The sequence below is a fragment of the Manis pentadactyla genome, chromosome 12 (genome assembly GCF_030020395.1).
Source record: "Manis pentadactyla isolate mManPen7 chromosome 12, mManPen7.hap1, whole genome shotgun sequence".
Taxonomy (NCBI): domain Eukaryota; kingdom Metazoa; phylum Chordata; class Mammalia; order Pholidota; family Manidae; genus Manis; species Manis pentadactyla.
In genome coordinates this window covers 80,647,042-80,668,892 of record NC_080030.1, presented here as the reverse complement: position 1 = coordinate 80,668,892, position 21,851 = coordinate 80,647,042, and the positions used below count along the sequence as shown (strand labels likewise).

Below are 21,851 nucleotides of genomic sequence, written 5' to 3'. Positions count from 1 at the left end.
GAAGAAGGAGGTAGGATCTTTCTTTTTCTGAGAAATGAGAAAAGAAAAAGGTGAGAAAACAGCAAAATCCTATGGGGGTGAAGTTTTACAAGTCACATTAGATAGCCTTAATTTTTAATGAAATTAGCTATACGGGTTCTTTGGTGGCAATTCAAAGAGCTGCACATACATTCCCTCTTTAGTCTTTAATCAGAGGTATAGGTAGGGCACATACTGTGTTTCTTGCTTGACATGACAAAACAGTCTTAGAGAAGTTTATTGAAGTATCCAGAGTATCAGAGATTAGTATCAGAGAGTATCAAAGATTAGAAGAACCAGAAATCTTCATGAGAATGTTGTTTGATTTCCAGTATTTACATTTATCTCTCAAAAATCATATACCAGTTACCTTAATCTTTGATCAAGAAATTATAGACATTGAGTAAGTACACTGCTTTCATTTTTTATACCTTCAATGTCTAAAACTCCTTCAGCTTTTATTTTATTTTTATTAAGGTATCATTGATATACATGCTTATGAAGGTTTCACATGAAAAACAATATGGTGATTACATTAACTCATATTATCAAGTTCCCCCCATACCCCGTGACCCCCAGACACCATGTGTACTAATCATAATACCCCTTCATCCCCTTCTCCCTCCCTCCCTCCCCACTAGCCATCCCCCATCCCTCCCCTTTGGTAACTGCTAGTCCCTTCCTGGAGTCTGAGTCTGCTGCTGTTTCGTTCCTTCAGTTCTGTTGCTATACTCCACAAATAAGGGAAATCATTTGGCACTTCTCTTTCTCGGCCTGGCTTATTTCACTGAGCATGGTACCCTCTAGCTCCATCCATGTTGTTGCAAATGGTAGGATTTGTTTATTTCTTATGGCTGAATAATATTCCATTGTGTATATATACCACCTCTTCTTTATCCATTCATCTACTAATGGACACTTAGGTTGCTTCCGTATCTTGGCTATTGTACATAGTGCTGTGATAGACATAGGGGTGCATATGTCTTTTTGAATCTGAGAACTTGTTTTCTTTGGGTAAATTCCTAGGAGTGGAATTCCTGGGTCAAATGGTATTTCTATTTTGAGTTTTTTGAGGAACCTCCATACTGCTTTCCACAATGGTTGAACCAGCAGTGTAGGAGGGTTCCCCTTACTCCACATTGTCGCCAGCATTTGGGTTCTTAGTCTTTTCGATACTGGCCATCCTGACTGGTGTGAGGTGATATTTCACTGTGGTTTTTATTTGCATTTCCCTGATCATTAGTGATGTAGAGCATCTTTTCATGTGCCTGTTTGCCATCTGAATTTCTTCTTTGGAGAAGTGTCTGTTCATATCCTCTGCCCATTTTTTAATCAGATTATTTGCTTTTGGGTGTTGAGGCATGTGAGTTCTTTATATATTTTGGATGTTAACCACTTCTCAGGTATGTCATTTACAAATATATTCTCCCATACTACAGGATGCCTTTTTGTTCTGCTGATGGTGTCCTTTGCTGTACAGAAACTTTTTAGCTTGATGTAGTCCCATTTGTTCATTTTTGCTTTTGTTTCCCTTGCCCTAGGAGATGCTTTCAGGAAAAAGTTGCTCATGTTTATATTCTAGAGATTTTTGCCTATGTTTTCTTCTGAAAGTTTTATGGTTGCATGACTTATACTCTGGTCTTTGACCCATTTCGAGTTTACTTTTGTGTATGGGATTAGACAGTAATCCAATTTCATTCTCTTACATGAAGCTGTCCAGTTTTGCCAACACCATTTGTTGAAGAGGCTGTCATTTCTCCATGGTATGTCCATGGTTCCTTTATTGTATTATTAAGTGACACTATATGCTTGGGTTTGTAGCTGGGCTCTCTATTCTATTCCATTGATCTATGGGTCTGTTTTTTCTGCCAGCACCAAATTATCTTGATTACTATGGCTTTGTAGTAAAGCTTGAAATTGGGGAGCATAATTCCCCCAGCTTTACTCTTCCTTCTTAGGATTGCTTTGGCTATTTGGGGTCTTTTGTGATTCCATATGAATTTTAGAACTATTAGCTCTAGTTCATTGAAGAATGCTGTTGGTATTTTGATAGGGATTGCACTGAATCTGTAGATTGCTTTAGGCAGGATGCCATTTTGATGATATTAATTCTTCCTATCCATGAGCATGGGATGTATTTCCATTTTTTGGTGTTTTCTTTAATTTCTCTCATGAGTGTCCTGTAGTTTTCAGAATATAGGTCTTTCACTTCTTCCATTAGGTTTATTCCTAGGTGTTCTATTTTTTTTATGCAATTGTAAAAGGAACTGCTTTCCTGAGTTATCTGTTAGTTCATCGTTAGTGGTATAGGATGCAACAGATTTCTGCATATTAATTTTGTACCCTGCAAATTTGCTGAATTCAGGAATTAGTTTTAGTAGTTTTGGAGTGAATTCTTTAGGGTTTTTTATGGAAAATCTCATGTCATCTGCAAACAGTGACATTTAACTTGCTCCTTATCAATCTTGATGCCCTTTATTTCTTTGTGTTGTCTGATTGCCATGGCTATGACCTCCAGAACTATGTTGAATAAAAGTGGGGAGAATGGGCATCCTTGTCTTGTTCCTGATTTAAAGGAAAAGCTTTCAGCTTCTTGCTATTAAGTATGATGTTGGCTGTGGGTTTGTCATATATGGCCTTTATTATGTTGAAGTATTTGCCTTCTATACCCATTTTGTTTAGAGTTTTTATCATTAATGGATGTTAAATTTTTTCAAACGTTTTTTCAGCATGCATGGGGAAGATCATGTGGTTTTTGTCCTCCTTTTGTTGATGTGGTGGATGATGTTGATGGATTTTTGAGTATTTTACCTTGCATCCCTGGAATAAATCCTACTTGATCATGATGGATGATCTTTTTGATGTATTTTTTAATTCGATTTGCTAATATTTTGTTGTCTATTTTGTTGAGTATTTTTGCATCTATGTTCATCAGGTATATTGGTCTATAATTTTCTTTTTTTGTGGTGTCTTTGCCTGGTTTTGGTTTGAGTGATGCTGGCCTCATAAAATGAGTTTGGAAGTATTCCCTCCTTTTCTACTTTTTGGAAAACCTTACAGAAGATGGATATTATGTCTTCACAAAATGTTTGATAAAATTCAGTGGTGAAGCCATCCGGTCCAGGAGTTTTGTTCTTAGGTAGTTTTTTGATTACCAGTTCAATTTTGTTGCTGGTAATTGGTCTGTTCAGATTTCGTTTCTTCCTGGGTCTGCCTTGGAAGGTTGTATTTTTCTAGAAAGTTATCCTTTTTTTCTAGGTTATCCAGTTTGTTATCATAAAATTTTTTATAGTATTCTCTCACAATTCCTTGTATTTATGTGATGTCCATACTGATTATTCATTTCTCACTTCTGATTCTAATTATGCGTGTAGATTCTCTTTTTTCTTGATAAGTCTTGCTAGGGGTTTATCTATTTAGTTTATTTTCACAACGACCTCCTGCTTTCATTGATTCTATTGTTTTATTCTTCTCAAGTTTATTTATTTCTTCTCTGGTCTTAATTATGTCCCTTCTTCTACTGACTTTGGGCCTCATCTGTTCTTCTTTTTTTAGTTTAATTAATTGTGAACTTAGACTGTTCATATGGTATTGTTCTTCTTTTATGAAGTAAGCCTGTATTGCAATACACTTCCCTCTTAGTACGGCCTTCGCTGTGTCCCACAGATTTTGCGATGTTGAATTCTTTGGCTTATTTGTCTCCATATATTCCTTGATCTCTTTTTTCTTTGGTCTTTGATCCATTGATTATTTAGGAGCATTCTGTTAAGCCTCCATGTGTTTGTGGGCTTCTTTTCTTTTCTTTGTGTAATTTATTTCTAGTTTCATACTTTTGTGGTCTGAGAAGCTGGTTGGTACAATTTTAATCTTTGTGAATTTACTGAGGCTCTTTTTGTGGCCTAGTATATGATCTATTCTTGAAAATGTTTGATGTGCACTTGAGAAGAATATGTATCCTGCTGCTTTTGGGTGGAGTGTTCTGTAGCTGTCTGTCAGGTCCAACAGTTCTAATGTGTTGTTCAGTGCCTCTGCCTCCTTATTTTTTGTCTGGTTGATCTGTTCTTTGGAGTGAGTGGTGTGTTAAAGTCTCCTAAATGACTGCATTGCACTCCATTTCCCCTTTTAATTTTGTTAGTATTTGTTTCACATATGTAGGTGCTTCTGTGTTGGGTGCATAGGTATTTATTATGGTTATGTCCTCTTGTTGGACTGACCCCTTTATCACTATGTAATGTCGTTCTTTGTCTCTTGTTACTTTCTTTCTTTGAAGTCTATTTTGTCTGATACAAGTACTGTGACTCCTGCTTTTTCTCCCTATGAGTTGGATGTAATATCTTTTTCCATTCCGTCACTTTAGTCTGGTAATGTCTTTGGGTTTGAAGTTAATCTCTTGCAGGCAGCATATAGACAGGTCTTGTTTTTTTATCCATTCAGTGACTCTATGTCTTTTGATTCATGCATTCAGACCATTTGCATTTAGGGTGATTATCAATAGATATATACTTATTGCCATTTCATGCTTCAGATTTGTGGTTACCAAAGGTTCAAGGATAACTCCTTACTATCTAACAGTCTAATTTAACTCACTTAGTATGCTTTTACAAAGACAATCTAAAAGTTCTTTTCTTTTCCTCCTCCATTTTCATATATTAGGTATCATATGCTGTACTCTTTGTCTATCCACTGACTGACTTTGGGGGCAGTTGATTTGCTTTTGCATCTGCTTAGTAATTAGTTGTTCTACTTAGTTTACTGTGGTTTTATTACCTCTGGTGACAGCTATTTAGTCTTAGAAACACTTCCATCTATAGCAGTCCCTCCAAAATATACTGTAGAGATGGTAGTGGGAGGTAAATTCTGTTAGCTTTTGCTTATCCAGAAAATTTTTAACCCCTCCTTCAACTTTAAATAATAATCTTGCTGGTTAGAGTATTCCTGTTTCGAGGCCCTTCTGCTTCATTTTATAAAATACATCATGCCACTCCCTTCTGGCCTGTAAGGTTTCTGCTGAGAAGTCTGATGTTAGCCTGATGGGCTTTCCTTTGTTTGTGATCTTATTTCTCTCTCTGGCTGCTTTTAATAGTTTGTCCTTATCCTTGATCTTTGCCATTTTAATTATTATATGTCTAGGTGTTGTATTCTTTGGGTCCTTGTGTTGGGAGATCTGTGTACCTCTATGGCCTGGGAGGCTCTGTCCTTCCCCAGACTGGGGAAGTTTTCAGCAATTACCTCCTCAAAGACACTTTCTATCCCTTTTTCTCTCTTCTTCTTCTTCTGGTACCCGTATAATGAGAATATTGTTCTCTTTGGATTAGTCACACAGTTCTCTCAATATTCTTTAATTCCTAGAGATCTTTTTTCTCTCTGTGCCTCAGCTTCTTTGTATGCCTCTTCTCTAATCTGTATTACATTTGCAGTCTCCTCTACTTCATCTAATCTGCTTTTCAATCCCTCCATTGTATGTTTCATTTCAGATACTGTATTCTTCGATGTTTGTATCTCATTCTTGAATTCCTCACTGGTTTCTTGGATATATATTTGTAGCTCTGTGAGCACATTTATGATTTTTATTTTGAAATCTCTTTCAGGAAGATTGATGAGTTCAGTTTCACTTGGCCCTTTTTCTGATGGTTGTGGGATTTTGGTTTGAACCATGTTCCTTTGACATTTCATATTTGTACGTGGTGCCCTCTAGCGCCCAGAAGCTCCACTCTCTGGAGCTGCTCAGCCCCTGGAGTGATGTTGGGGGTTGCAGGGGAGCAGCCTGGGAGGAGAAAGAGCTTTTTCCTGCTGCTCGGCTGCTTTGCCTGTCTCCACTGTCAGAACCAGTGGGTTGAGCCACAAGTGTAAGCTCCTATTCTTTGCATTTGAGGCTGCTTTAAGTGGGGCCTCCCTCTGGCTGGCCTGATGCCAGGGCAGGGGCTACCGGTTTGCAAACTGGTGCCGGCCAGCTGGTAGGAAGGCGCAGAACGCTGCATATCAAGGTGGGGGGCCTTGGAGCTGCGTAGCCAGCCAGGCGGATGGAGTGTCTGAAGCTCCTGAAACTTCCCAATCTGCTGCGCAGCGTGTCCCCAATTTTGTCCACCTGTCCTTTCTCCGGAGCAGTAAGCTCCATGCAATCTTTGCCCCTTTAGCAGCTCTCTTGCTGTTAAAAAGTCTCTCAGAGTGCCCACCTTTCTTGTTTCCTAGAGCAGCTGGATGTGTATCCCTGTTTTCCACAAGCGGCTGAATGCTCAGTCTCTCCATTTTTCTGCCTGTCTTAGCTTTCCAACACCATTAATCTCCAGATCACCATGCAATGTAGGTTTGTACTCCCAGAGCAGATCTTCAGAGCGCGTGTTCAGCAGTCCTAGGCCTCCACTCCCTCCCGGCTCCATTTCTCTTTCTCTTGCCAGTGAGTTGGGGTGGGGGAAGAGCTTGGGTCCCGTCAGATCACAGCCTTGGTACATTACCCTGTTTCATGAGGTTTTTCTCTTTTCTCAGGTGTATGCAGTCTGGCACAGCCTCCTTTCTTGTTGCTCTTTTAGGATTAGTTGTATTAATTATATTTTCATATTATATGGTTTTGGGAGGAGGTCTGTGTCTCTCCTCTCACGTCGCCATCTTTAATCTCATCTCGATCTCTATAATTCTTGAGCAGGATCTCTAGCTCACTTTGGTTGACTGGGTCTTCAGTGTTACTACAGCTGATCTGCTTTCCTCAAGTTCTTACCACTGCCCCTTCCTGCCAGGAGACTAAACTCCCACATTTATCAGAAAGCTTTGAGGCCATCTTACTGAACAGTCCTCAACTTCTCTCTTCTTTATTTCAGAATTTTCTAGACTACTGATTGCCAAACCAGAATTGCTTGTTCCCTTAAGGACAGTAGGGTAGCAGCTAAGTCTGTATATATAGAATCACATCTCTACTTATGTAAAACCATCACTGGAGCTATAGAAGTTGACTACAAGTTCGAAGTTCTTTGCACTTAGTTGAATTTATATCCATTCAACATGAGAACATGTTACTGTCACTGGCTTTAATGACATCACTGAACTTTCTTAGATAATGTAAAAATTTTTGGGAAAAGTTTCTACCCTTTCCTTCCCCACTGAAGTCTTAAGAAGTCCTTCTCAAACTTTAGTGTGTACTTAAATCACTTTGGACTCTTGTTAATAAGCAGGTTCTGATTTGGGTGGCCCGGGGTGGGGCCTGAGATGCTCCCATTCTAACAAGCTCCCCAGGGATTCCTGTGCCACTGACTGAAGGATCAGCCTTCACGTGGCCAAGCCTTAGAGAAAATGCATACTTTTTCTCTCTTAAACCTGCCATTGTGTTCTCCATCTCCTCCTAGCTGTTTCTGGAATCTCTTGCTATCAACGAGCCCTCTTCTCTCTAGAATCGTGTAGCAGTCTCCATTTACATAAAACCTATTATTTTCCAGGCACTGTTTTAAGAGTTCAACAAATATCAACTCATTTAATCCTTATAACAACTATTATGAGGTAGACACTATTCTCCCCATTTTATGGATGGAAAGATTAAATAACCTGCCCAAGGCCAAACAGCTGAGAAATAAAGGACCTGAGATTTGAACTTGGGCAGTATACAACTTTAAAGTCTTTGTTGTTAACTACTCAACATCATCAGGTCTTCCTTACCATTAATGATAACTTCCAAATCTTATTTCCTCCTGCTACCTTGTAACTTCTTTTCATGATCAAACATCTTCAAAGAGGAATTTCTCCTGAAATCTCTCCTAAATCAGTCTTCTCCAAATCATCAATAAATACAGACACCCTGTTGTTATTCCTCATTTTCCTTAACCTCTCTGAAGGTACTATCTATGCCCCCTTAACTTCACTTTACTTCTAGAACACTGAATATAAATGGTTTTCTTCCTTCTGATATTTCCTTTTCTAACTTATTTGCTGGCTCCGTTTTCTTCTTCTTTGTCCTGTTTTTTCAATCTCATCAACAGATCACACACTTCCTATCTTCCACTTGCAAAAGAATTCCTAGCCTACCTCTTTCCCCTTAGAACTATCCAACCACTAACTTGCCAGTCATGTCCCCCCTCAAAACCTGCAATCACTCTCACTTCCTGTCCAAGACCAAATTTAAACTAAAATGCAAAGTCCTTCCCTATATAGCTCCCATCTCCTTTTCATCTACCCATTGTCCCACTGTGCCCTTCCCCTTTCTGTCTCCACAAAGGCTTTCTGCTTCTGCCGCCTCCATTTACTGAGCAAGTATATTTTGGAGACCTATTATAAGCCTAGAATACTGGCAAGCCAAAAAAAACAGACTGTCTGTGATATCATGGTGCTTGCAGTTAAGGGTAACTGGAATTCATCAAATCATCAGATATATTATTAACATAGATCAGGAAACTCCAAAACAGAGAGAAAATGACTTTTCCAAGACTGTCTGTGTTCAAGGCCCTAATTTCAAATGACCATCCTCTATGAAGTTCCCCATCAGCCATCCTGCATGCCCCCAAACTAACTACTATTTTAACAGTTTTATGTCAGTGCATTTACATTTTGTATACATATAAATACACATTCCCTTCCCAAACCCCTCTTTTTTCTTTTTTTACATGCCTAGCCTCATATCATATATCTGGTTAAAATACCTTGAGAATTCTATGAGAAGGTGAAGAGATCACATCATCACCCAAAACATCTGTTATTCAGCCATTAGAACAATGAACATTATTATTTTATTCAAAATAATATTTTTAAGTGAAACTGCTTACCCAAGTATAAGAAACTGCCCTGGGGCTGGAAGACTCAGTTGTATAGAATCTTTCAAAAGTATCAACAATGATGCCCAGCTATCCACCAAATTGGGCACTGGAATTCTGCAAGATAAAGATAATACATATATACATATAGAAAGCTACAGCAAATTTTTCTTTATATTTTCCCACAGTCTTTAATATATTTTCCTACTAGATTCTTTGAGAAATTTCCCCCAACTTTTTTCAGTTATCTATATTATTAAATGCTCACACCAGTAAGTGTAGTTGCTATATGTCAACTAGAAAGATACAGTATTACTGACTATATTCTGTATGCAGAACTTTCATCCCTGTGAATAATGTATAATTAAAATTTTGTGCCTCTATTGCCTTCCCTAAAATTTTATAGACTGTACAGAACAAAATTCCTACAAGCTTTGTTTCCTACTACTATTACATAAAAAGAAGACCAAACACATTTAAAATACCAGTCTGATTTATTAGTCTAGAAATCCCAATATTTAATCAGATGGACTCCCAAAAGTAAACTACAATCACAACAAATCTCAGTTTATAAATGACATCACAGTCACCAGTTCCCTATCTTGATCTCTCCAATTTTCTTGTATATTAGCTCATTTTCCTTCACCTGAGTCTCTATGTCATCTACAGGAGAGCTGTCAATCTTTTCTGAACATCAGTCTCTCATTGCTAGAGAAATTAAGGTTATCTTTGTTTCAGTCTGACCTTAACCCTAACACCTCTGTGTATCTAAGTTCAGATTGTAGGCAGTCCTTGCTCTGAGTCACAACCAATTTAAATACACTACATAATATAACTATAAATTTCAGTCATAGGTCTCAAATTGATACCAAGTTTGGCAGTTAACAACAGTATTACCAGGGGAGGGTTAAGATTCAGGTTCTTCAGCCAAAAGTTAATCAAAACTCAAATCAACTAATTTCTGTTCAGGGGTCAGCAAAACATAAAACTGGAATACCATAACAAGAAGATATTTCCATATCATTATTCCTAATGTATTTTCATATCATTCCTGGCATTAAAAACAAAAAATCAGATTACCACACGTTCACCAGTATCAAAATAATAATGGATTCAGTGGCAATAGGCATAGTTTCAGGAACAGGATTCAGCTTTTCACTTACATTTAAGTGACTTTCTTACAGTTCAGTGTTTTAATGTCCATTTTATCTTTAATACACTGAGGTCTTTAGGTTTATAGGATTTGCATGGCTGGGTCATTACAATACCCAGTGACTTGTATTAATATATCCATAAACAGTGTTTCTATGTTTCTTGCATTTGTTCTTTCAGTTTTAGGGGGGAAAATAGCAATGTCTTGAAAGAATTCAGGTGCTTTTCTCCTATATTTGGTAACATTTTTACAGTGCTAATGCAGTAAGGAGAGCCACATCAGGTATCTTACCTTTGAATGTAAGCATAGAAAAACTGAAGCATGCAGACTTCCAAAGAAAGATGTTTCTATAAACAAAAGAAATCAATTTTGCAGTGAAGAAAAATGCTGTTTTTACTTTTTCATTGTTAAAACTACTCTGTATTTTACTGCCAAGTTTTAATATAAAATATTAAAACAAAATCAAACACTTGTCATAAAAAAAACATGTGACTCTCTTCCACTTAGTAGCGAAAGCTCAACACAAGAGCTATTTAAAAAGTTGAAAATGGATGGAAGGAATGGAAAGATTTTTAGTTCTTGTCTCCCAATATATCAAAAATTGATACTCTGGCTATTACTTTGAAATTATCCATTTATTCTATAAGCAACAAAACTAGTTTTTTTCATCATCTTATACGTGGTGTTATCAGAATTAGGTTGAGATCTTTTACGAGATGTCAATTTAAATATTTTACCACACATTTCTGTTAAATTAGTGTACTTTGTTCAAATTTGGGTCCAACTCCTAATGACCTAAAATGCAGTCTTCAAAGATAGTGCTGAGTGTAACACAATAAACAGAAAATACCTGCCCTTAGAAATTAGTAATGAGCAAGAAAATGATACCGATGTCCATTGACATTTATCAATTTGTTCCTGTTTAGTATCAACTATTCCCTTGAAAGTTTCCCCTTTTGCCACACATTGAAAAATCATAGATTATCTAACAGACTCAGTACTTAGTAGACTGAGAGCAGGGCCAGCGGTTGGTGGTGGTCATGGTGGGATTTGCTCTTACTGTTTTTATAGCCTTCATGCTTAGCCCAATGTCTGGAACAATAGATGGTTAAAACATCGTGCTGAATTGAATTTTCACATGCAATTAAAAATTCTATCACAAATGCCCCAGGGGTGACTTGAGAATAGTAAAGAAATTATTAAAAAGCTAGTAAGGACACTGGTTATTCACACACACACGTATACTCTTCTCATTGGCAATTCAAGAAAAAGATAAATATTTTCATATACATGTGTAATAATTCTTTTAAGGATGTGATCCTGTCTTTTGGCTTAGCTTAAAGTCTAATATTTGCAGTTGGTAAATATTTTCTAAGAAAATACAACCCCAGCACCGCTAGAACAAAGAGCAGAAAAAGCAAAGAAGTCCATAATTTACTGATCTGTAGACTTTTATGTGTACCCAGAGGCAATGCACTGTGAGTACAGAGACCACATTCTCATCTTCTGTAGCCCTTGCAAAGCACAGTTTTCTGTGTGGTCTAGAAATGACACTGACTAGAACTAAGGTTATACAGCAAGACATGGGGAATTTATAGGCATTCATTCTGAAGGGAAAGCAACAAAGAAGCTGTGAAAAAGGCAACCCCTGAGGTAGGAGAACCTGGGCTCTGGCTTCCATGTTCTTCCTTTAAATGATCAGAAAAACCTCCTTAAGAATCTGGTCACACAGCTCCTGCCTGCCTGGGATGTACCTACAGAGATCTGAGCAGTTCAGTGCTCTTCCCTGGCTACAGGAATGACCACAACAGCAAGTCACTGCATATACGGGTGATTTTTATACTTTGTGTATGTGTGAGGGCCACAGGACTCATTTCTGCAATCTATGCTATAGTTAAAAGGACATTATTGTACAAAAAATATCTTGCTTACTAGCATCATTTCTGAAACAGAATTGTAAACAAAAACAAAGAAAATCTCTTCTTACCTTGTCCTTGGCTATTGCTGGGGGCTGCTTTAAAACTTCTTTCACAGTCTGTATAACAGTTTCTGCTCTCATGACACTGATTGAGCGAACCAGTTCTACTAGTAAAAGCTGTTCTTCACTGGCTGCAGGAATGACCTGGACAAATATCATTGTACTTATGTATGTATGTGTGCACTTACGTCTTTAAAGAGAAATCACAGAAAGGAAATTTTTTTTGAGAATTTTTTATGGCCTCTTCTTAATATAAAGTCCTTTTCAAGTCCCCTTCCAGTCCCTTTTCTTTTCAAGACTACTTTAGGTAAAATTCATTTATTTATTTTTAACAATATGTGTATATTATTTTAAAATGTCAAACAGGACAATAAGCCTTATAAGAAAAAATAGCAGTGCCCTATCCGTTCTGAGGCACCAAAGTGACTATGTTCACCTCTTCGTTCTTTTATATTATTTCTGAAAAATACACACTGCTTTTTTTTTAAATAAAATATTGAGTCTCCAGTATCACTCCCCTAATTTTACCTTCTTTCCCCTATTTCATGATTTTTTTTTCAATTTTGGACATTACTTACTGACTTTCTACTTTTAGAAGACAAAGATTTAGCTCTCTTACACTTTTTTCTATTTTCCCAACAGTTACAATTTTATTTAAATCAACATCCAGAATTCACATGACTCTTATGGTTATGTTATGTATTATACTATCATTGCATTTATTTTCTTGTACAACTTTTTATTTCTCCTGGAGTTAACAGACTGGCTTTATTTTTGTGTGCTTTCCTCAATCACAAATTCATCCCCAAATGCTATAACTGTACATCTTTTCTAATTACATATTCAAATACATCAGGTAATTAATATTCTATTTTTCCTCCTCTTTTTCTCTTTCTTTCTTTTCCTTGAGACCTCTCTGGTAGATGCCTTTCTTTTCCACCCCAGGTTGGTACATGCTAGGATTGCCTACACAATGTCATCTCCACCTCTCTTCTGCGACCATCAGCCTAGAGGTTCCCTTTCCCCTCCATGCTGGAATGCCTATTTCTTGGATATGATGTCTTCTTCCTTCTTGGTTTATTCCTCCACTGGTGAAGATGCATCTTCCAGTAGCTCAGGAAGGGTGAATTGATGGCATATATTTTTTTGAGACATTGCATGATTCAAAATGCCTTGAGTGACAGCTTAAGTGGATATAGAATTACAGGTTGAAATGAATTTTCCCATCACAATTTCCAGTGCTGCTACTGCCAAGTCTTATTATTCCATTGACTAGAACTAGTATTTTCTCTTAACAAGATTTTCTTTCATTTCTGGGGAACTTTCTTTTATTATTTCTTTGACTTTTTTTCCACTGTGTTTTTTTCTGTTCTTTCTGCAAAAAAAAAAATTCAATCTCTGGTATCACTCTCCTCATTTTCTTACCTCCTTTCCCCTATTTTCTATATTTCTAAGTTTATATTCTATTTCTGGTATTTATCTACTTTCTCTTCCAATGCTTATTCTGATTTTGTTTTGCTTCTGCTGCAAAAATTTTAATGTCCAAGAAAAACTTCAACTTTTGTAGGGGTCTTTCTTATAATCTCATTTTATTTCATGCATGCAATATGGTTTCACTCTTGAACAACTGTTGTTATTTATATTTTCTTCTGTTACTTGCACTGTTTCTTTTGACTTAATCTAGTTATTTTGGTCTTTGACTATATTAGAGGCTTTCTTCATATGACTGGTGATCCTTGGCTCTCTATTCATATTGAAATGTGATGAATGACAATAATATGAGTAACAATAATATTTAGAGTGCTTATTAAGCCCCAAGCTTTGCTCTAAGTGCCTATCTATATCTTCTTCTAATTCTCACTATTTCTTGAAGTAGTATTTCCAACCTGGGGTCATATAGTTAGTAAACAAAATTGGGATTTGAACCCCAGGGACCTAGTTTTAAAGCCTGTGCTCTTAACAACTATGTTATTATTACTGCTTTTCAAAAAGAAATTGAAAAGTGATGGGAAGTCAAGCATTTGTGTGCAAGACTAATAGGTGGGTCTCCCTGTGTGGTGACTGCAGCCTAGCTTTTTGTTAGCAGTCTCAAAAACTTCAAGAGATACATCTTTTTTCTTGGTTAGGTCATTTTCCTAGAGCAGAATCGTCAAAACTCCTATGGAGGGACATTCCTGTCATCTCACTAGGGTGAGGTTGATTTCCATTTTTCAGTATGTACTTTTCCAGAATGCTCCTGTTTTCAGCATTAAGTTTAACTTCTACCTGTGTGAACCTTGTGCCCTTGGGTCCAGAGCCTTTCTTGAGAAACTCTTCACAGAGGAAACTGGACTCCAGTCTCCTGCTGAGGTAGGGTAAGAGAAGTGGGTGGTTGCTTGAGTTGGGGAGAAGGGATCTAGAAGAGGTCTAACTGCTCCATATATAAACTGTCACTCAATCCTCCAATTTCAGCCCCACCTTAAACCTCTGACTTTAGAAGTACTGGCTACTCTTACTTACAGAGATCATCTGTGATTTTACAGTGGGATTTGGTTCCCCTCTTGTAGCAACTTAGATATCAGCTTTCTCTACGCTACTTAGTTACAACTTAGAGATGTTTTCCTATTGGAAAATTTTGATACTTATTTTTCTATGGTTATCTCTCCCAGCTTTTTGTCACTGTGGGTTTAAACCTAAAATCCTTTTTTAAAAAGTATCATTGATATACAATCTTATGATGGTTTCACATACACAACACAGTGGTTCAACATTCACCCATATTACCAAGACCTCACCCCCTTCCACTGCGATCACCGTCTATCAACATAGCTGTTATAGTCATTAGTTGTACTAATTGTATCTCTGAGCTTTACTACCATCCCAGTAACCTACATATATTGTGATTATGAATTGTAGTGCCCCTTAATCCCCTTCTCCCTCACACCCACCCTCCCTCCCCAACCCCTTCCCTTAGTAATCACAAGTCTACTGCTTTTTTGTTCCTTCTGTTTTGCTTTGCTTTTATTCTTCACAAATGAGTGAAATTATTTGGTATCTGACTTTTTCCACCTGACTTATTTCACTGAGCATACTACCCTCTAGATCCATCCATGTTGTTGCAAATGGCAGGATTTCTTTTCTTTTTACAGCTTAATAATATTTCACTGTGCATATGAACCACATCTTCTTTATCCATTCATCTATTGATGGATATTTAGGTTGCTTACATATCTCAGTTATTGTAAATAGTGCAGCAATAAACATGGGGGTGCATATGTCATTACAAATCAGGGATATTGTTTTCTTTGGGTAAATTCCTAGGAATGGAATTACTAAATCAAATGGTATTTCTATTTTTATTTTTTGAGGAACCTCCATATTGCTTTCCACAGCGGTTGAACCAATCGTGTAAGGAGGGTACCTCTTGCTCAGCATTCTTGCCAGCATTTGTTGTTCCTTGTCTTTTGGATGTTGGCCATCTTAACTGGTGTGAGGTGACACCTCATTGTGATTTTAATTTGCATTTCCCTGATGATTAGTGATGTGGAGCATCTTTTCAGGTGCCTGTTGGCCATGCATATTTCTTCTTGGGAGAAGTGACTATTCAAGTCCTCCACCCATTTCTTAATAGGGTTATTCGTTTTTTGGGTGTTGAGGCATATGAGTTCTTTGCAATTTTGGATGTTAGCCCCTTATTGGATAAATCATTGATGAATATATTCTCGCATATTGTAGGATGCCTTTTTGCTCTGCCGATAGTGTCCTTTGCTGTACAGAAGCTTTTTAGTTTGATGTAGTCTGACTTGTTTATTTTTTTATTTTGTTGCCATTGCCTGAGGAGATGTGGTCAGGAAAAAGTCACTCATGTTTATATTCAAGAGATTTTTGCCTATGTATTCTTCTAAGAGTTTTTATGGTTTCAAGACTCACATTCAGGTCTTTGATCTATTTCAAGTTTACTTTTGTTTATGGAGTTAGACAGTAATAGTTTCATTCTCTTTCATGTAGCTGTCCAGTTTTGCAAACACCAGTTGTTGAAGAAGTTGTCTTTTCCCCTCTGTATATTCATGGCTCCTTTACCATATACTAATTGACCATATATGCTTGGGTTTATATCTGGGCTCTTTATTCTGTTCCACTGATCTATGAGACAGTTCTTGTGCCAGTACCAAATTGTCTTGATTTCTGTGGCTTTATAGTAGAGCTTGAAGTCAGGGAGCATAATTCCCCCCTGCTTTATTCCTCCTTCTCAGGATTGCTTTGGATATTTGGGGTCTTTCGTGCTTCCATATGAATTTTAGAACTGTCTGCTCCAGTTCATTGAATTTTGTATTTTGATAGGGATTGCACTGAATCTGTAGATTGCTTTAGGCAGGATGGCCATTTTGACAATATTAATTCTTCCTATCCATGAGCATGGGATGTGTTTCCATTCATTGGTGTCTTCTTTAATTTCTCTCATGAGTGTCTTGTGGTTTTCAGAGTATAGGTCTTCCACCTCCTTGGTTAGGCATTTTATTCTTTTGGATGCAATTGTAAATGGAGTTTTCCCGATTTCTCTTTCTGCTAATTTGTTGTTATTATATAGGAATGCAACAGATTTCTATGTATTAATTTGTATCCTGAGCCCTTGCTGAATTCAGTTATTAGTTCTAATAGTTTTGGGATGGTGTCTTCTGGATTTTTTATTTATAACATCATGTCATCAGCAGTGACAGTTTAACTTCTTCCTTACCAATGTGGATGTCTTTTATCTCTTTGTGTTATCTGATTGCCGTAGCTGGGACCTCCAGTACTACGTTGAATAAAAGTGGTGAGAGTGGGCATCCTTGTCTTATTCCTGATCTTAGAGAAAAAGCTTTCAGCTCTTTGTTGTTAAGTATGTTGTTGGCTGTGAGTTTGTCACATAGGGCCTTTATTATGTTGAGGTATGTACCCTCTATACACATTTTGTTAAGAGCTTTTATCATGAATGGAAGTTCAATTTTATCAAATGCTTTTTCAGCATCTATGGAGATGATCATGTGGTTTTTGTTCTTCTGTTGATGTTATGTATGATATTGATTGATTTACAAATATTGTACCATCTTTGCATCCCTGGAATAAATCCCACTTGGTCATGATAATCTTTTTTTTTATGTACTTTTTAACTCAGTTTGCTAGTATTTTGTTGAGGATTCCTGCTCCTATGCTCATCAGGAATATTGATCTATAATTTTTTTTTGTGGTGTCTTTGTCTGGTTTTGGTATTAGAGTAATGCTGGCCTCATGGAATGAGTTTGGAAGTATTCCCTCCTCTTCTACTTTTTGGAATACTTTAAGGATGGCCATTAGGTCTTCTTTAAATGTTTGATAAAATTCAACTGTTAAATCATCTGGTCCAGGCTCTTCTTCTTTAGACTTTTGACTGCCAATTCAACTTCATTGCTGGTAATTGGTCTGTTCAGATTTTCTCTTTTCCTGGGTCAGTTTTGGAAGGTTGTATTTTTCTAGAAAGTTGTCCATTTCTTCTAGGTTGTCCAATTTATTAGCTTATAATTTTTCTTTGTATTTCTGTGGTGTCCATTGTGATTACTCCTTTTTCATTTCTGATTCTGTTTATGTGTGTAGACTCTCTTTTTTTCTTGTTAAGTCTGGCTAGGAGTTTATCTATTTTGTTAATTATCTCAAAGAACCAGCTTCTGCTTTCATTGATTCTTTTTATTGTTTTATTCTCAATTATATTTATTTCTGCTCTGATCTTTACGATGTCTCTCATAAAGTCAGTTCTACTGACTTTGGGCCTCATTTGTTCTTTTTCGAGTTTCAGGAATTGTGAGTTTAGACTGTTCATTTGGGATTGCTTTTCTTTCTTGAGGTAGGCCTGTATTGCAATATACTTTACTCTTAGAACTTCCTTCACTGCATCCCATAGGTTTTGGGCTGCTGAGTTGTTTTCATTTGTCTCCATATATTGCTTGATCTCTGTTTTAATTTGGTCATTAACCCACTGATTACTTAGGAACATTTTGTTAATCCTCCATGTGTTTGTAGGCTTTTTTGTTTTCTTTGTGCAATTTATTTCTAGTTTCATCTCTCTGTGGTCTGAAAAGGTGCTTGATACAATTTCAATCTTTGTGAATTTATTGAGGCTCTTTTGTGGCCTAGTATGGATCTATTCTTGAAAATGTTCCTTGTACACTTGAAAAGAATGTGTATCCTGCTGCTTTTAGTGGTTGGAAGCCCTTCTGTTTCATTACATTAAATATATCATGCAATTTCCTTCAGGCCTGTAAGGTTTCTGCTGAGAAGTCTGCTGGTAGCCTGATGAGATTTCCTTTATAAGTAATCTTTTTTCTCTGCTTTCAGTATTCTCTTCTTGTCCTTGATCTTTGCCATTTTAATTATTATATGTATTGTTGTCTTCCTAGGGTTCCTTTTGTTAGGAGATCTCTGCACTTCCATGACCTGAGTGTCTGTTTCCTTCCCCTGATTGGGGAAGTTTTCAACGACTACTTCCTCAAAGAGGCTTTCTATCCCTTTGTGTCTTCTTCTTCTGGTACCCCTATCATGCAAAGATTGTTCCATTTGGGTTGGTCACACAGCTCTCTTACTATTCTTTCATTGCTAGAGATGTTTTTTTTCTGTTTTTTGGCTTCATTGTTTTCTTGCTCCCTAATTTCCAGATCACATATAATTTCTTCAACTTGTGTAAGCCTGCTATTAATTCCCTCCATTATATTTTTCATTTCAGATACTGTATTCTTCATCTCTGAGTTACTTTTTTTGGAGGTCTTCTATTTTTTTGTTGAGGTCCGTCCTGAGATCTTGAATATTTTGCTGTAGATCTGTGAGCATATTTATGACTTTCATTTTGAAATCTTTATCAAGAAGATGGGTGATTTCAGTTTCACTCAGCCCTCTTACTGGTGGTTTGTCTTGTAGTGTTTTGTTTTTGTTTTTTTTTGCTCTCATTAATGGACAATTACATGAATGACATTATGGTTACTAGACTCCCTCTATTATCAAGTCCCACCACATACCCCATTACAGTTACCGTGTCTTGTAGTTTTGTTTCGAACAGATTCCTCTGCTCTTTTTTTTTTCCCTAGTGTTTCCTATGGAAAATTCCTATGTGTAGGAGACACCCTCTAGTACCTAGAAGCTCAATTTCCTGTGTTGAAGCCCCAGATGTGGGTGTGCAGTGGGCAGGGGACTTTTCTGTCTGGCCTGTAGTGATCTGATTTCAGGTGGGCTGTGTGGGCCATCAACTGATGACGTGAGCAGGGAGGTACTCAGTGTTGTGCCACCGCAGTTGTGGGTGGAGACAATCCCACCTAGCCAGTAGCGATGACAGGGGCCACTGACGAATGAGACAAGCCTCTGCTGGGAGGAAGGAACTCCTGGGACTGGCTCCCACAGTACTTATGTGGCTGAGAGAAAACAGGGCCGAGAAATCTCCCTCTGCCTCCTGGCTGTAGTGCCTGCCTCCACTGTCGTCGCATAAGTGGGCTCATGAGCAGGGAGGAGCCTTGGAGCCACACTGCTGCAGCTGCTATGGGCAGTGCTGCCCTTTGTCAGGCCTCTGCGATGGTGGCAGCAGTGCGACGGTGGCAGCAGCTGGTGAGCAGGACCTGTACCTGATGGGAGGAAAGAGCCCCCAGCGCGGGCTTCCACACATAGGTCCCTGGTTGGCCTGACATAGGGCTAAAAAAGCTTGGAGGGTCTCTCTTTGCCTACATGGGAACAAAGTTTCATTTCACTGCTGGCCGACAGGCCACACGCCACAGGGAGGAGCCTCGGGGCTGTGTTGCCAGCTAGGGGGATGGAGCATCTGGGCCTCCTGAGAGTTAATGACATGTTGGGATGAGGGGAGGGCGAGGAGGTATTGTCCACCTAACCTTTCTCCTAAGCAAAGAGCACTGTGTACTGCTTGCCCCTCTGGTGCCCCTCTTGCAGCTGAGAAGTCTTTCAAATTGCCCATGGGGGCCAGTAGAGAGTGCCTGTCCTCCACAAGCAGCTAGGATCCCAGCCTCCCCAAGTGTTCCACCTGTCTTTTGTCCAACCCAACCTATCACCAGAGCACCATGTAATGTGGGTTCATGTTTCTGAAGCAGATCTCCAGGGCCAGGTGTTCAGTGGCCCTGGGCTCCTACTGCCTTCCTGTTCAGTTCCTCTTCCTCCTGCCTGGAGGCTGGGGTGGAGGGAAGGCTTGGGTCCCACCAGATCATGGCTTTTCCACTTCACCTTTTTCTGTAGGGTCTTCTCTTTTTCCCCAGATGTAGGTAGTCAGTTCTGCAGTCTTCAGGTAATTTTCAGGTTTAGTTGTATTTGCTATATTTTCGTGTTCTATTTGATTTGGGTAGGAGGTTTCCGCCTTGCCTTCTTTTTTTAAATTTTATTTTCACATGACATTTATTAATGTCTCTTCAAACACTCACAGTTTGTGGAACAAATCTAAATACATCCATCATTGCAGGAGGCTTCAGCTTACTTTTTTTTTTTTTTGGTATCTTTAATCTACAATTACATGAGGAACATTATGTTTACTAGACTCCCCCGTTCACCAAGTCGCACACACAAACCCCATTACAGTCACTGTCCATCAGTGTAGTAAGATGCTGAAGAATCACTACTTGTCTTCTCTGTGTTGTGCAGCAGTCCCCGTGGCCCCCCAAGCTATCATAATGCACCCTTTCTTTTTACCCCCCTTACCCCACCCTTCCCACCCATCCTCCCCAGTCCCTTTCCCTTTGGTAACTGTTAGACCATTCTTCGGTTCTGTGATTCTGCAGCTGTTTTGTTCCTTCAGTTTTTCTTGGATCTTATATTCCACATATGACTGAAATCATTTGATACTTGTCTTTCTCTGCCTGGCTTATTTCACTGAGCATAATATCCTCTAGCTCCATCCATCTTCTTGCAAATGGTAGGATTTGTTTTCTTCTTATGGCTGAATAATATTCCATTGTGTATATGTACCACATCTTCTGTATCCATTCATCTACTGATGGACACTTAGATTGCTTCCATTTCTTGGCTATTGTAAATAGTGCTGTGATAAACATAGGCGTGCATCTGTCTTTTTCAAACTGGGCTGCTGCATTCTTAGGGTAAATTCCTAGAAGTGGAATTCCTGGGTCAAATGGTATTTCTGTTTTGAGCTTTTTGATGAACCTCCATACTGCTTTCCACAATGGTTGAACTAATTTATATTTCCACTAGCATTGTAGGAGGGCTCCCCTTTCTCAACAACCTCACCAACATTTGTTGTTGTTTGTCTTTTGGATGGTGGCGATCCTTACTGGTGTGAGGTAATATCTCATTGTGGTTTTAATTTGCATTTATCTGATGACTAGCGATGTGGAGCATCTTTTCATGTGCCTGTTGGCTATCTGAATTTTTTCTTTGGAGAACTGTCTGTTCAGCTCCTCTGCCCATTTTTTAATTGGATTATTTCCTTTTTGTTTGTTGAGGTGCATGAGCTCTTTATATATTTTGGATGTCAACCCTTTATTGGATCTGTCATTTATGAACACATTCTCCCATACTCTATGATACCTTTTTGTTCTATTGGTGGTGTCCTTTGCTGTACAGAAGCATTTCAGCTTGATATAGTCCCACTTGTTCATTTTTGATTTTGTTTCCCTTGCCCAGGGAGATATGTTCATGAAGAAGTCACTCGTGTTTATGTCCAAGAGATTTTTGCCGATGTTTTTCTCTAAGAGTTATATGGTTTCATGACTTACATTCAGGTCTTTGATCCATTTCCAGTTTACTTTGTGTATGGGGTTAGACAATCATCCAGATTCATTCTCTTACATGTAGCTGTCCAGTTTTGCCAACACTAGCTGTTGAAGAGGCTGTCATTTCCCTATTGTATGTCCATGGCTCCTTTATTGTATGTTAATTGACAATATATGTTTGGGTTAATGTCTGGAGTCTCTATTCTGTTCCACTGGTCTGTGGGTCTGTTCTTGTGTGAGTACCATATTGCCTTGATTACTGTGGCTTT

The 21,851-nt window shown here is 38.2% G+C and overlaps 1 protein-coding gene across 9 annotated transcripts in view; it reads right to left on the bottom strand.

Annotated features, from left to right (window-relative positions):
- The window catches only part of DOP1A (DOP1 leucine zipper like protein A), a 134,860-nt gene that overhangs the window by 13,503 nt on the left and 99,506 nt on the right, over positions 1-21,851 (bottom strand). For all 9 annotated transcript variants that reach the window (XM_036896955.2, XM_036896946.2, XM_036896951.2 and 6 more), the window contains 3 exons: positions 11,888-12,022; positions 10,192-10,247; positions 8,760-8,864 (listed from right to left, as the gene is read on the bottom strand). In XM_036896955.2, coding sequence (XP_036752850.2) covers positions 8,760-8,864; positions 10,192-10,247; positions 11,888-12,022 — 296 coding nt within the window. The remainder of the gene's footprint in view (positions 1-8,759; positions 8,865-10,191; positions 10,248-11,887; positions 12,023-21,851) is intronic.